Source organism: Molothrus ater, chromosome 2, assembly GCF_012460135.2.
Source record: "Molothrus ater isolate BHLD 08-10-18 breed brown headed cowbird chromosome 2, BPBGC_Mater_1.1, whole genome shotgun sequence".
In the NCBI taxonomy this organism is placed as follows: Eukaryota; Metazoa; Chordata; class Aves; order Passeriformes; family Icteridae; genus Molothrus; species Molothrus ater.
Genome location: NC_050479.2, coordinates 92,118,566 through 92,134,234, shown reverse-complemented (window position 1 = coordinate 92,134,234; position 15,669 = coordinate 92,118,566). Strand labels below are relative to the sequence as shown.

Genomic DNA, 15,669 nt, shown 5'->3' with positions numbered 1-15,669 from the left:
AGTCAAAATTAATTCTAGGTAGAATCATAGAATGGTTTTGTTTGGAAGGCATATTAAAGAGCATCTAGTTCCAGTCCCCCTGCCATGGGCAGGGACACCTTTCACTAGACCAGGTTGCTCAAAGTCCCATCCAACCTGGCCTTGAACACTTCCAGGGATGGGGCATCCACAGCTTCTCTGGGCAGCCCGGGCCAGTGCCTCTCCACCCTCACAGTACAGAACTGCTTCCTAGAATCTAATCTACACCTACTTTCTTTCAGTTTGAAGCCATTACCTTTTATCCTACCACTACACACCCTTGTAAAAAATCCTTCCCCAGATCCCTTGTAGCCCATTTCAGGTACTAGAAAGTGCCCCTGGAGCCCTTTCTTCTCCAGGGTGAACAAATCCAACAAGAGCCTGGGAGACAGCAGCTGTCCTACAGAGCCAAACATCTCAGGTCAACTTGTCTCTCCTCATCCCAGTCTCCATCCTGGATCAGGCTTGACCAGGAAGGGAAAAATCTTCTCCCCAGTCTTGATGACATCCCTTTTCCATGCATGATTTGTCTAGCCAGGGCACTGGAAAAAGGTAGAACCTAAAAGTGGCCTTTAGTTGGCATATTCCTATTTTGGTCAAGAGCAAACACAAAAAATTAGGGTTTGGTGTTGTTTTTTGTCTTTGGTGTTGGAGTTTCAGAGTTATTCACTGGGACTTACTCCAAAGCTCAATTATCACAGGACAAGATCACAGGCCTCAAGAAAAAAGAAGTGATACACTGAACTCTGGTTTTTAATTGGGCTTGCAAGGAACCGCCTAGGTCATCCACAGGGCAGATATTCAAAATGGAACTGTGAAAAACAAGGATTAAAGAAACAAATATAACATGTTTGTCCTGCTCACCTTCTCCCTCTACTTTAGTAAGTAATTGCTCACTATGTTTCTCATTCACTCTGTTTCTTAGCTATCTAATGGACAACAGGAACATTCTTGGAAATAGGACTTTGGACAAATATAGGGAAGCTTCATTTTCCCAGAAGTCTGTCATTCTCCAACTCCACTAGTAGGTAAGAAAGTCTTTATCTAAACCATTAAAAAAAAAAGTATAAAATGTCATGGACAGACAGAACAAAAGTACATCTTTTCAAGGCTCACTGATGTGGGAGGGAGGTTGCTTTGGTTAAAAAGCTAAGCTTCCATACTGGGAGAAACTAATGTGTTCTGCAGAGAAATGAACACTCCTCCAGCTGTGTATTCCCCAAAGAATTAAGAGCCACACCAGCCATAGTAGTTACTTACATGAAGTAAAGCACCTGGAGATTAGAGGACAGGAAAGGAGAGGAGGATCTCTTGCTGCCGTTGATTCTTGTAGGAGAAAGCATTTCAGTTATCTCCAGGCAATGCCTGGTGTCCCTTTTACAATCTGTGACTGCTCCACAGCACACCTCAAAAAAAATTATTTACTCTCAATTCATGATCCATTTGAAAATAATTCACTCTTAATTCACAATCACTTGGTGAATGATTTAAGGAAAAAAATCCCTTTCCATCTGAGAGTTAGTCTGCCTGCACCTCCTCATGATGTGGTCAGTAATCTTGACCACAGAGTGCTGTGTCTTGTCAAAATCTGACACCAAGAAACCAGGAAAGTTAAATAGAAAATTTTCCTCCTTGCTCCCAGGAACGCCATGCAGCAAATAGACGTCTCCCAAATACTTCTGCAACTGACCTGCCTGTAAGAAGCTTTAGGAGCAGGCAGCCAAGGACAGCCAGACCCTACAGCTTCCCTGCACAGTAAAGAGTATTTACAGACCCCGCTGAGCAGCAGGATCCAGCTCACTGGAGCTGACAAAGCATGGTGATCTCAGCATATGTTTCACATGCCTTAGTGCCTTTTCTCCACAATGGATGAGTGGGAAGGGAGGGATAATGCCATGCCATCAACTGCTACTGGAGCAGCTTCACCTCTCTCCTCCAACCAACCTGCTGCAGCCCCAGGCACTGTGAGAGGCAGGAGGAAGGTGCTCTGGGAACTTCACTCTCCCTCATGCTGTACAGGTGGCACTCTGCCCAAACCCTGAAATACACCATCTATCTTGTCTCTGAACTATGGATTCTGAGCAAAGGCCTGCTAAGTTACTGTAGGTTGGGGGCCCAAGTTCAGGTACTTTGAGTCATTTCTATGCAAAAGGCTGGGTTAAACAGCTGCTACAAAATACACATCACATCCAGGCAAGAGATTGTTTTGTCCTCAGCTTCCACTCTTTTGAACAATAACAAAAGCAGGGAAGAGCGCTACTGCCCCAAAAGCATCTTGCCGGCCCTGCCAAGGTAAGCAGTGGCTCAGCACAGAAGGGACAGGAGACATTTCAGAAATATAATATACCTGGAGGGAAAGGATGAAAGTGGCAATCTACTTCACAGAAATTTAAACTATCCCAATTTTAAAAATTCATTGCTGCTTCTTGTTACTAATGTAGCAATCATTAATCATTATTACCTTCATATTATGTTAATTCAGCTCCTGTTTAACCTCTGTGGTGCAAGTACCAGCCTTCATCAAGGTAGTTTATAAACAAACTGTCTAATCACTCAAGTATCAACACAGCTCAGGTATTCAGCCCAGATGCTGCCAGAAAATCAACAGCAACAGCTGCCATATCCACTGGCACTGCTAAAATATAGCTGATTATGTACTAAAACAAAATAAATAAATAAATAAATCACATACTTTTGTTACTCCCTGATTGATTCTTTCAACCTCCAGGATAGACAGAAACTGAGCCTATATTTAATCATCTGGTTTACTGGCTTTACAATAAACGTGTGACTGTAGGTTATATTTGTGGTATACCCTCAAATCCCAGACTGAAGATAGAATTGCTGAGTCCCTAGGGAGGCTTTCAGGGTGTTCAGTTCTTCTAGTTTTTCAGTTCCTCTGGAATGTGACACAGCCAGGCCCAGGCTCATCCTGCCCCCGTGTCCTCTGAGCCTCATCAGGCCAAAGGATCTCTCATAAAGTCTCCCAGTTCCAATCCCTCTGGGTGATTGTTGTCTCCCCCAGGAGAAGCTGGGAGAGGTGACTTTCTGAAGCAGAAAAAGCTTGGGGGAGCAGCCCATTAATGTGACTCACTCCCAGGGAATCCTTCTCCATTGAGTCCCATATGGATCTGCTTCCTCCCTTCTTCCCCCCCACCCCTTCAGTGCATTCCCATTCTCACCATGTTCCTCAGGCTGCAGGCACCCCTGCCTTGGTCACCTTCCTGACCAGCTCCCTTTCTCCTTGGACATGAGGAAGGTGGCTTTCTTCTCCACCACCTCCAAGTATGACAAAGGAAGTCTCCCAAGCAGGTGAGGGAGATGTGGGTCCATTCCCTGCTCCTAGTGATAGCTGATGGCATCTGCAGGGGAGCTCTGGGTTTATCCCAGTTCACACAAAGAAGTTGCAAGGAGTGAAAACTCTGAGGCTTTTTCCTCAATGAATTCTGTGTTGCCTCTGCTGAGCACATGGACAATCACATTTGATTTTTCAAAGGCTCTTTATCTAACCTAATTCATGTGGATTGTCTCAAAGGTGACAAAAAGCACACAGATATCCTTCTGCTGCATTTCAAGGCCTGGCTACACAACATGGTGCAAGGCAGTGTACAAAACAAAACATTTCCCTTTTCATATATGTAGGAACCCATTTCTCCCCAAAACTTATTCTCAAAAATAGGAGAAAGAAGGGTAAAATTTTCCATCCAAAGCCAATCTGAGCTAGAATCCAAGGATAGGAAAGTTCCAGGCAATCTCTTTCAAACCTGGCAAAATAGTGAAGTGCCTTAAAGCAAAGATAGGATAACAATCATGAAAATCCTAGCTACTCAGGGGGCAACAACTGCAACCAGGGGGACTTTTAACAACATTTATTAAGAGTGAAACTAAGGCAAGAAAAGGCAAAAAACATAACTAAAAATAACCAGGCATCCTTAAACACAAGCAGCACAAGCCTCAGATTTCAGTACCATTATATTTTTAAATCCTAAAAATGCTGTTTGAGTCCCTAGGGAGGATCCAAGCTGGCTGTGGGTTACCCATGGCCTGGTGCAGAAATGTGGTGGTGGCTCCATGAGGGTTAGCACAGCCCCAAGTGCCCTGGCTGCAGCAGCACGGACGGGGCACAGCCACCACAAGGGACAGAGCCAGCGTGCAGGGCTGGGAGCCTGAGCGAGGCAGCTCTGCCAAGCAGGCAGGGTGCAGGGCCAGCATGGGTGTGCCTGCACCCCTGAGCTGCTGCTGCTGCTCAGGAGCACTCAAGTGCACAGCGTGGAGATGCTCGAGTGCCCCTGTGCTGTGCCAGCCAGGTCTGACAGAGCCACTCGTGAATCAGAGTGGAGAAATCCTGCCAAAGCTCCTCTGCTGCAAAGCCAGGTAGGTGCCTCTCACTGGGATCCCCTACATGCAGTAGCTGCAAGAGCTTATCCTGAGTCCTAAGCAAAGGTGTGGAAGCTAGCACAGGTCTGCCACTGCATCCAGGCTGCAAAGCCCTGTTCTGACCCAGGCTCTAGGGGACACAGTGCAAATATTGAGCACAGCCTCAGCTGGGCTTATTTTTAGTGGAATGATCACCACCATGTTAAAACAAACCGTTTCCAGGGAAGCTTTCAGATGTATTTATTTGCTTTCACCTCACTACCCAGTATCTGTAGCATCTGTGTGCTTCACAGTCCAGACAAGCCACTCTGCATGACCTCAGTGTAACAAGAGAAGCACTCTACCCTGAAGAGACATGGGCTAACAATCCCCTGCACTGCAACCTCAGGAAACCAGCAGCTTCATCCTTCTGCCCCAAGGCAGGATCTCCTGCAGTTCTGTCACCCTCCCAGCTGCTGGATCAATTTATTCTTAGAGACCTTCTTCAACAGTGCAAACTCCATGCTTTCCCCAGCCAGCCTCCTCTAAAAGCTGTTGACCTCTCCTGTATGTGGGAAGCCTCCAAGGATGATGCAAATCCTACAGAACCCAACGGTATGTATGGCACTCTGGCACCTGGGGTTAAGGTTGCAACTATTTGAGTTTCTGCAGGAGAGCATGAGCACACAAGCAAAATGAGCCCTGGGAGCTTTAATAAGCTGTGTGCTAGCCTTACATGGAGAGCAGCCCATAAGATAAAGAACCTCTTCACAGAGTCTCTGAAGTCTTACACACGGTCTATTTGTATATCTGCACTGATGGTAGCACAGATACATCCACAGAGCACAACACACCTTTGTACATAATGACAAGGGAAAAACATTGCAGTTCTGCTTGGCTGGGCCCCAAGTCAGGGCAGTTTTGTTCCTAACCTTTATCCCCATTATATATCTTGGTTCATGGTTACAGTGATAGCACTAATACAGCACCAACACAATGTTTTTCCCTGACAGCATCCTGAAAGGTCCAGAAACAAGCCCTTGTCATACATTCCCTTCCTAGAGGTGGGGAAAGCAAGACCCAGGTGTGTGCACTCTGCACCATGCAAGTGTAGAACAGGGCAGGGATCAGACACAGCCTCACACTCCTCTGCTATGCTGTGCAGGCAGCACCTCCTCCTGCCACCTGCTCTCCAAGACTGGTCAGGGATCAAAAGCCTGATAACAGGTACAAAATGCAGCCCCTGGGGCAAGAAAGAGCAAAAGTAATCTGAAAGATGAATGGAAAACACAGCATTGGTGAGGTGGTGTGTTTCCCCACTGGAAAAAAAAAAATCAGAGTTTTCCTATCCAAGTCCTCAGTACAGCAAAAGAAGTAAAAAAAAAAATCACGCAAAGCACTGCCCTGCTGTTGCTTTGCTGATGTCAACTACTGCAGAACAAAAAGGATGAGGTTGTTCAGGCACAACCAGCCTGCTGCCAGAAGACATCCCTCCAATCTCTCTGCAAGCTGCAAAAAAATGCGAGTTGGTACATGATAAAAAAGCAGATCCTGCACCTTTCTACCCCATATCTATCAGTGTGCTTGTGCAATGATAACCAAAATAGCTGTGAACTCCTCCAGTGACTTGAAGCACTGCTACCCCATCTACTCACCAAACCATCTGCAGGAGGAGGCAAGGACATGTAGTTCTTAACCATATTTTTTGGTGCTTATTTACTCTGTGTATTTGCATAAGTATTGACAGAATTTGAAATAAAAGCTTCTTCATGCACACACTCACATTCCCCCACCCCACAGACAGGACGGCTTCAGCCCCTATCATTCCCCACACTTCCAGTGGAAAAAAAATGTGTGTGGGCAGGGTGGGGGGATAGTCATGAGCAGAAGCCACGATCTGACTCTGTCAGCAGATGACTTCTATTTGCACTCGTTAGCACTGCCCTAGCGTGAGCTAACACCACCCCCTCGGGTAATTTAAATTTATAAAAAAATAGAAAAGAAGGAGAAAAAAAAAGCCTGTATTTCTATATTTAGGAGGTTAGGATAATCGGGGTGGAAGAGCCCATCTGTTTGGCGTTCACTCCAGCTGCTATGGATGCGGAAATTTGTCTATTTTCTTTCCTTTTGCCTGTTTTGACTTGTCCTGGCTGACTGTGAGAGAGACACAGAGAGCATGATGTATGGCCACAGCCGTTTAGGTCTGCAACTGTGCACCATCCCATTGGAGTCACAGCAGAACCACTTGGCATAAGCAGGGTCTTTCCCACGGGAGTGAAAAATAGTAAATAATAATTATTATTATTATTGTTGTTGTTGTTGTTATATTATATTTTTATTGATATTATTAATAAGTCTATGTTTATAACACTGAAGACAGAAGAACACAGAAAGGCACAAGACAAGATAAGACACATCTTAGACCTCTGTAAAAGTCAGCTTTAAGAAGGTAGCCTTGCATCTGCCACATGTTTCTTTTGGGAGATCGCCCCATATAAAACTGAATTTCTGTGGGAAGCCAACTCGTCATCATTGGCACTAGCCACTGGATGGAGACATAGCCACACTTCTTCTCAAACCAACCTCTTCTGCCATTTTTGTCCCAAGGCTCTACAAAAGTGAGCTAAATCCAGAAGTGGCCTTTGATCTCCCACCTTCCTGAGCTGGCCAGGCTCTGGTCCCAAAATACTGAGGATGCAATTACTTCAAGAAGTCCCTTGATGCCATTCCTATCATAGACATCAGTGTCACAGCCCTTGTGGGGTATAGCATCACTGCCCTTGTAAACATAATGCAGTGCTACTTCTTTTGCTGCTAAAGGCATCCCTGTGGTGTGTTAGGGCACGTGGCAGATTGGGACCTTTTGCTGTTTACCTTGTTTGGTACAGGTGACTGCTTTTTAATTTCAACATTTCAATCTTTTAACATTCATCACTGAGGTCATAAAAGGTGCCAAGGATGAGTAATAAGTTTGGATGTATTTCATGTGAATAATGTTCTGAAAGCCTTAGAAACAGGAGAGAAGACTGTTGGTGCAATATTCAGAATTTCACTGCCAGCTTTTCCTACAGAATCTTCTCCAGCCCTGGGGCTGGAATCACAGTGCAGTACATGGAGGAGGACAGGTGGGTGAGGAGCATGGATCACTAAACAGGGATATAGATTGGGGAATGCACAGCCCAGGCACACCCCAGCCCTCCCTGCAGCACACAGTCCTAGTCCAGATCTAGCCCTCGTTTCTGTTGCCTGACAAACATTCCCTCACCTTCCCAACCACAAGAAGCTGAAACTCTCCCACTGATTTCCATGTGTACAAGACTGGGATCCAGACCATCACCTAAAGGGAAAGCAAAGTGTATAGACGTCCAGAAACCCTCTCTTTGGAAGCAGCCCTTCTCTCATGGGTGCAAGTTCCTTACCTACAAGCACCAATGGACATGGATGACCACATTTGGCAGGCTTGTCTCCGTGGTATGCCTGGTCTGGGGGTTTGGCGCACAGACAGCATGGCTTGGGTGCATTTCTGATCACTGTCATGAGACACAACACTTTATTCCTTTGGCCCTCTGCTCCAAGGAGGTCATTTTAGCTCTCACAAGGGACAACCACTCTTCCTCACCCAAACTGCCTGTTTCTGCAGCTGCATCCCACACATCATCAATCACCCAGAGATGGCTCTTTCTCTTCCCAGCTTCCCAGACCACCCTCTCCTGAGCTGTCTGTGCTCTTCTGCTAGCTACTTCAACTCAGTAAGACCATGGGCCCTGTGGCCCAGAAGTATTTGTTCCCTTGGGAAACAAAGCCCCTGCACCCAAGCCCTCCTCTGATAGAAGAGCAAAGACCTTAAACATGTTAATTTCCTTTTCATAAGGTTCATGACATTAGGTGAGGTACTCACTGCCATGCTCCACCCTCTACTACACATAAGAGACCCCACACAGGTCAGCCCAAAGACATAAACAGGAAGAATATGAGGTCTCACTGGTCCACAGACCCGAAAAAACAACTGTTTAACTGTGCCTTCAGGTAGGCCAACAAAGCATCACCTGTGTTACAGAGCTGAAGGGTGTCTCACGCAACTTCAGAAGCTGCTTGCTCTCCACAATGTGCACAAAAGTTGCACACAAAAATGTGGACCTTCAGCAGCTGACAATGTTACAACTGTTCTTTAAGATGCTAAAGTAACTCACACCTATTCCTTGCAGACCAGGAGAAAGTTCTTCTTTCTGTGATGCACTATTTGCATTACTTTTGTCAGGCATTATTTAATATTACCACAATATTTTTTTCTTAGAGGGATGATAAACCAATAAAAGTACATGGAAAATATTCTGAAATCTGAGAAATCTTAAAAGATGAAGATATAAATAAAAAAACTGAAACTAATGGCTGAGGTTTTGTTTGTTTTTAATTCTTTATGCTATTTCATGCAATATTTAAGGGGGGAAAAAAGCACAGTGACATGTATGAGAAACTTCAAATAAACTGCCTTGTATTGGATGAAATCAGGAACTTAATTCAAAATTTACATCATCATTCCCCCACGCTCTGCATCTGAAAGATGCAGTGCCCTGTAATTGCAGATGAGGAAACAGAATCATCTTGTATGTTCACTTTCATGAAGGATAAATTTGCTTTGTTCTCTATTTTGGTCCCTAATTCAGAAAACCACTTAAACATATGCTGAAGTACATAATTTGCCACACTACCACTTTTGCATCTACTCAGGAATATGCCTAAAGTCAGGCATATGCACAGCACACTGCTGACTGTGGACCTTAGAGCATTCTGTTCATTTCCGCAGCTATTCTAATTTAGTGATGTAAATGTATAAGGAAGTAACAGATTTTGAGCAATTTTAGCACTCACTGGCAAAAGTGAGTTTTGAACTTGCCTATCCCCACAAACAGTCTGAAAAATTATTAAAAATTAGTAGCTAATTCTTTATACATTTCAGAAACTGCTTAATTCCAGCAATTACTTTGAGCTGTCAGGATAGTGAAATACTATGGCATGAACTTGCACTTTGTATCATTGCTGAGCAACCAAACCTGGAGCTAAAATGCTGCTCTCCCTCTTAGGAAACAGTTAAAAAAAACCACAACAAACCTTCTTATGAGCATGTGGCATGTCAAATATCATTTGTAGAAGCCATTCAGTAAGTAATTTCAAATAAGTAAAATGCAAAGAAACCGCAGGATGTTCACAAACAATTTTCAAATAGAAATGGAAGAGGAATTCATTAAATAAATTATTTGCTATAAATTATTCACCTACCTCTAATCTTACTACCACTTAGACTATAAAATTCATGCCATAAAAGATACAGGATTCGTGCCATAAATGATACAGGATACATAACAAGGCATCATTAACTTACGCATTTCCCAGTCATGCTTTGACTGTACAGTTATATGTGCATTATTATATATTATATATATACACACACATGCATTAAGACAGCCTTTTGGCTTTAATGGACTTTGAGTGTAATACATTTCTGGTTTTAAAGCTAAGCTAAGGAGACCTAGTCTGATTTTAGCCTCTAAGTTGATTTTGAGCTCCAAGGCTGAATAACTCTTCAAATCTGAGAGAATAATCCAAGTGAAGACAAAATGAATGGAAGCCTTACATAGTTCACTAATTTAATGAAATTTCCACAGCTTGGGCCCATTTCCCATAAATTCACAATGAGAGGTGGACACTCCTTTGTGTCCAACAAGCCACACAGTGAACATTTTCATAAAGGTGAAAGGGGTGAGGGGAAGCTGGAAGCAGATCACTGGCAAGAGACAACAGTGGCCTTCTGGGACCCTCTGGCCAGCACTGGATCACAGGGTCAGCAGCATCCCCACCTGAATCACTTTTCCTCTCCTGCAGCTGCAAGAGAAGCTGCCCGCTGTGCCCTGGCTATATGGCCAGAGGAGCAAATTCCAAAAAGAAACCTAAATTACACTATGAAATTAATTTTAGCCATGAAAACAAAATCCCAGGAAGGATTCTCACTCGTAACCAAGGATGAAGGCAGCTTTTTCTTCTTGTTTGTTCCTGATTTGTTCTAAGTGACAACTATATTCCACAGCTTGTTTGATCTCCAGCAGTTGTTTTATTATTTTATATCATAACTGTTTATTTTTAATTAAAAGTACAATGATTGTCACTGAATTTCCCCATTTGTGGAAAACGGATACAAGCTGTCATTCTTTGGTTGTGGAGAAAGAGAATAAAAAAGGATTCTTGCAGTTGTCAGAAGAATCTCTCAATTATCTCCTAAGCAAATTCTATTGCAGTGAGTTGCAATTAAATGCTACTCCTTAGCATCCATGCACGTTTTTACCCCTTGGAAAGGAAAGAAGAGTTGGTTTGGCAGAGTTTCATCATCCTGACTGGCTCATAGTAGGCTCAGTCCTTGGCCCAGTGGATGTCAGGTGCATTTGTCCAGCCCAGCCCAGCACAGTGGCCCAACACACGGTGTTATTACACACTGGTATTTCCACAGACCTTCTGGGTGCTTGAAAAGACCCCCAGAGGAGGCAAGGGCATGGGGTCCTCTCACATCAGAGACCTCTTGAAGGCTCCAGTGCCAGGTCCTGACACACGGACCTCAAAGCTAAATAAGCTTTACCACAGCAGTTTCTACATCAAACACAGGGAAAATAGCTGTGGCTCTGCTGACAGGACTGCTTCCACTCTTGCTTATTGCCAACATAAATGCACATCAGCTAGGCTGTTTAAAAAGAACCTGAGGGAATTGTGTGCTTAATTCCCATAGGTATCTTATAAAATCCCAATTGTAACAGACAATGCTCTATTTTTTTCTATTTTCAGGGTGAAGCCACACCATGGGTAGAGAGTGGATAAGGAAGAAGGGCTGCATTAGACCCAATGGAAACCAAGGTTCCCTTAAACAATGAAGAAAATACTTCACAATGCCTGAGGATCACTCACTCTTCTCTGTAGGAGTGCCCTGGCTAGCACATCTCCACCATGCAGGGCAAAACTTACACAGAAACAGAACTTGAAGGCAGGGCAGTCACGGCTCAGACCATCCTGGGCCTCCCAAATCATCCCTGATCTGATCCTGCTTAGCCCTGGCTGATCCTACAGCAGAACCCAATCGGGAAAGATTTCCTCCAAAGTGTCCTGAAGGCACAGATTATTTAAGATTGCCACCAGTGTCACACTGCACCCAGCATGTGAATAGGCAGCAAGCAGGAGGTGAGGAGGACAGATACCTTGCACACACAGTCCCCTCACCTGTGACCCCAGGGCCACCCTCTGGGGGTCCCAAGCAAAATATTCATCATGAAGATGGTCAAGACAAGGATGAGGGAAGAACTGCATTTGATTTAGTTGCTGCAGATTTTCTCTAGAGACTCAGAATAGATAATCACCCATGAGCCACTGCCATGAAAACTCAGGATGAAAAGTATCCAGCAGGCCACTGATTAAATCAGTGGCCCGGCAGCACTGTCCAGTGGAGAAGGCATGGGCTGGCAGTCAAGAGATGCAGGCTCCAACCCCAGATTGGCCATGGGAGTCCTGCATGACCATGGAAAAGGCACTTCCCATCTCAGGGCCTCAGTTTTCCCCATCAGCTGCATGGTGATCTAGATAACAACGCTGTTACCTGAGTCAGTGAAGAGAAAGATTATACAAAGATTAGCATTAAAAAAAGTGGGTGGGCAGAGCGCAGCATAGATAGGAAAGGTTCTGAAAAATACATGGGCCTCTGTCTTCATGCTCCTCATCACTTTCCACAAAGTGGTTACTAAAAGCAAAAATAGTATGCTCTCCCTACAAAGACAGCACACAGCAGACACATATATTTAGATCACTGTGAAACAAATACCGACTTTAGTCCAAGGTAGGAAAATGGTACCCGGTGCTACAGAGAGGGAGAAAGACAAAGATGACTGAAGTCACCCTGAAGCAAGAAAAAGGAAAGAATCCAGACCTCTGGGACAGATTCAGCTGAGGTATAAACATTGATGTTAGCCATATTCAAGAAGGTCAGGAATAAATGACAAAGCTCTCACGAGCCTGACCTGGAGGTCCATCAGGTGCTAGATGTGTACAGGACAAGCACTCATCTTCCTGCATATCAAACGAGTAATTTCAAATCCCCAAATAATTGGTAGGACACTGCAGAAGAAACAACCCTCAGGAAGGACAGGACAGAACACCTTTTCAGTAATTTTATTTTGCAGGTTTTTCGGCTTGCATAGCTATCCCCCTTGCCTAGCTGAGGATGTCACATGCTGCTTTTCCTCTCCCAGGAGACATCAATCTGTCACTAGGGCCACTCTCTCGACACTATCCCCCAACATGTGTTCTCTACCCCTTCTGCTTGCTCGGAGCACAGAAATGACAGCACAGAAACCCAGTGGCAGCAGGTGGGAATGGAGCCCACATCCCCTAATCCCAGTGCTCTCAGCCAAAAAAAAGAAAAAAAAGGGAAAAACAAAAAATAAAGAGCTCCCCCAATCCCCTGTTTTTTCCCTTACATGCATAGCATCACTGCTGCTGAATTGCAGCCTCAGAGAAAGGAAAGAAAGAGGCCCAAAAGGCAGCCAGGAAACCCACCGTCCATTGGCTTCCCTCCACACGAGGCGATCGGACTCCTTCTGCTGCAGTGCCTTGGCAAGCACACCTCGCTCTGACTCAGCACCTCGCCGGCACCTCCTGTCAATTATTCCCACAAACTGCTGACGCCGGAAGGGCTATTTGCAATTAGGATGCAACACAAGCCGGTGGCGGTGGGATGCCTCAGCTCCCCTCCTTCACCTGCAGCAGTGCCCTCGCTGTGAGCCCTCTGGCTCGGGGCTGGAGCTCCCAGCGAGGGTGAACCTGTGGGGGACGGGGCACGTAGTGCTGGAGGGCTGGAGGATGGGGACCGGGGGGTGGGGGAAGCCTGCCTGTGCTGTACCTATTCAGTGCATAAACAGACAACTGCTGTCAATGTGGCAGCTGAAATGAAGTCTTGCAAAAAAAAAAAAAAAAAAAAAAGGCAAAAAAAAAGGCAAAAAAAGAGGCAAAACAGCCACGGGGAATAAGGGCGAGAGCAGTGAGAACAGATGAAACTATGCAGAAAAGCTACAGGAGAGCTAGCACAGAGCATTCCCCAAAGAACAAGCAAAGCACAGCCTTGCTGCAGCTCTGTGCAGCTGAGATGCACAAGCCTGCTCTCTGTGTCCGAGGCATTTCCAGCACAGAGAGGGAGGCGCTGATTGCGGATGAGTCCTGTAATAAGGGCCCAGGGCGCAGCAGCTGTTTCAGGGGCCAAAGGAAGAGCTGCCCTTGACAAGCCAAGGACATGACGATTGTGCAGACAGACTGAGGCCATTCTGTCCCTCTGCCAAGTAGCCAAGGTCTTCCCAACCTCTCCGAGTCACTAGCTCACACAGCCAGAAAGCCAAGCAGGTCTGCACACGAGCAGCTCCACAACCCGGGGAGATGTTCAGACAACAAATCCCATCAAACAGTGAAGATCAACCACACAGTTAGGGAAGCAGCCCAGAAAACACACACACTCAGCGATGCCCTGCAGAAGCCCTCCATCATCTTCTGCTTCACTAAAGCAACCCATCTTCCACCCATCCCTGTCTCCTTCCCTGGTCATGGGGAGCACCAGGCCCCCTTCACTGGCACAGGCAGTGAGAGGCAGCAGAGTGAGTGATGCACTCCATGCAGGAAATCCCAGGGACCCTCTGACCAAGAAGAAGGGCTGCATTTGCTGAGATATCATCTCCAAACCAAACATTTTGGAGTGCAGCTAATGCTGATAGACCACATGGGAGCACAGGTCAGAGCAGGTGGTGTGGAGTTGGAGCAAAAACTCCAAGAAGCACTTCAGGTTCGATGCAGTGAACCAGCCCCTATAACATGATGCAACAACCTCTTTATACAGCCATACCAACCAACACAGTGTCCAACATGCCTTGCAGTCTGTGTGCCCACAGCTGCAGAATTCATCACAGACTCATACCCTGCCTCAAAATCCAGTGTGGGTAAAGAGGCAGAGGCATCAAACTGCAGAATGGGCGATATATAAATCTCATCTAGATAGCTAAGGCTGAAAAGGGAGAAAAGTTAACTAAAAAAAACTCTCACTAAATCAACCTGTATTTCCTAATGGCCTCCTGATCAGGTAAAGAATATCAACTGCACTGTGTGGAGTGAGAACAAAGGAACAAAGTCAAAGAAAACAGAAAAAAAATAGCGACTTCAGCAACACGTGCAGGAATTAGCTAAGAGTCACAGCAGGCTACAATTCTGCAGCGTCTAAAAGAGCATAGGTAGGACTTGGAACAACCTGTCCCAGCACACATAGAAGCTTAAACCCTGCAATTGATCTAAAGATACAAAGTAACAGTGACTGCTACACAATCAAATTTAACATCCCTGCGAAAAATACAGTAGCTGAATTTTGCATTGTGACTCTTACATGTTAGAAAAAACAATTAGAAGCAGAAAGGCTCAAAACAGCCTAACTCCAAAAGCAGCGGAACTGAAATTGTTACACTGTACAGTGGTGTGTGGAAGCAATCTCAGCATCATCACTGAGGAGGTACTCAGTGCTCTAAACAAAAAACTGCTGAGAAGCAAGAGAACACATTGTATGGCCAAACAACAGAAACAAGAAGTGATTCAGTCTAAATAGTTGACTCATAAAATGGTAGATAGGACTGAAAACAAAACTGAAGGCCAAGTGCAAAAGCCAAAACCCAATCACTTCAGTACATTTAAGAGACAAGTCCAGAAGTGCAGAACAGTTGAAGAAGAAATTTCTCAAGTGGCTGTAACTAGCAAAGACCAGCAAACTCTTGCTAGGTCAGGTGGTTCTTGAAGCTGGTGGGCTCTTCATAAGGGAGCTACAGGCTAACCTGGAAGTGTCAGCAGGGCTTGGTTAAAACAGCCCAGTACCCTAAGCCCATAAAAGTACACAATAAGGGACAAACCAAGCTCAGGGGAACTTGTGGCCCAGCAATCCACTCTAATTTTGGAAGGAAAAGGACAGTACTAAGTAATTAATTTTCTGTCACTTCAAAGTGCACCTGCTAAACTGTTCTGGGCAGGACGCCAGTCCACTGCCAGACCTGTACCCTGCTTGCCTGGCGTGAGAACTCCTCCCCTTGCCTTGCCCCCAGTGGGGTTCAGGCCAGCTGAGGTCAGGCTGAGTCCAGAGCTGCTGCCCCACTCCTCAGTGCCCAGGCTCAGAGGCATGGGAGCCCCTCTCCCCCTGCCCTCGCTCTGGCCCTGATTACAAGGGATTACCCCCAGGTTTCTAACCAG

At 45.4% G+C, this 15,669-nt stretch overlaps 1 protein-coding gene across 2 annotated transcripts in view; it reads right to left on the bottom strand.

Moving 5' to 3' along the window:
- Positions 1–15,669, bottom strand: part of IGSF11 (immunoglobulin superfamily member 11) — a 105,242-nt gene that overhangs the window by 82,532 nt on the left and 7,041 nt on the right. Inside the window, exon 1 of one of the 2 annotated variants that reach the window (XM_054518618.1) lies at positions 12,961–12,985. The exons of the other annotated variant lie outside the window; for it this stretch is intronic. Within the exon in view, the coding sequence (XP_054374593.1) occupies positions 12,961–12,967 (7 nt within the window). The 5' untranslated portion in view covers positions 12,968–12,985. Of the gene's footprint in view, positions 1–12,960; positions 12,986–15,669 lie in introns of those variants that run through there. 2 annotated transcript variants of the gene reach the window in all.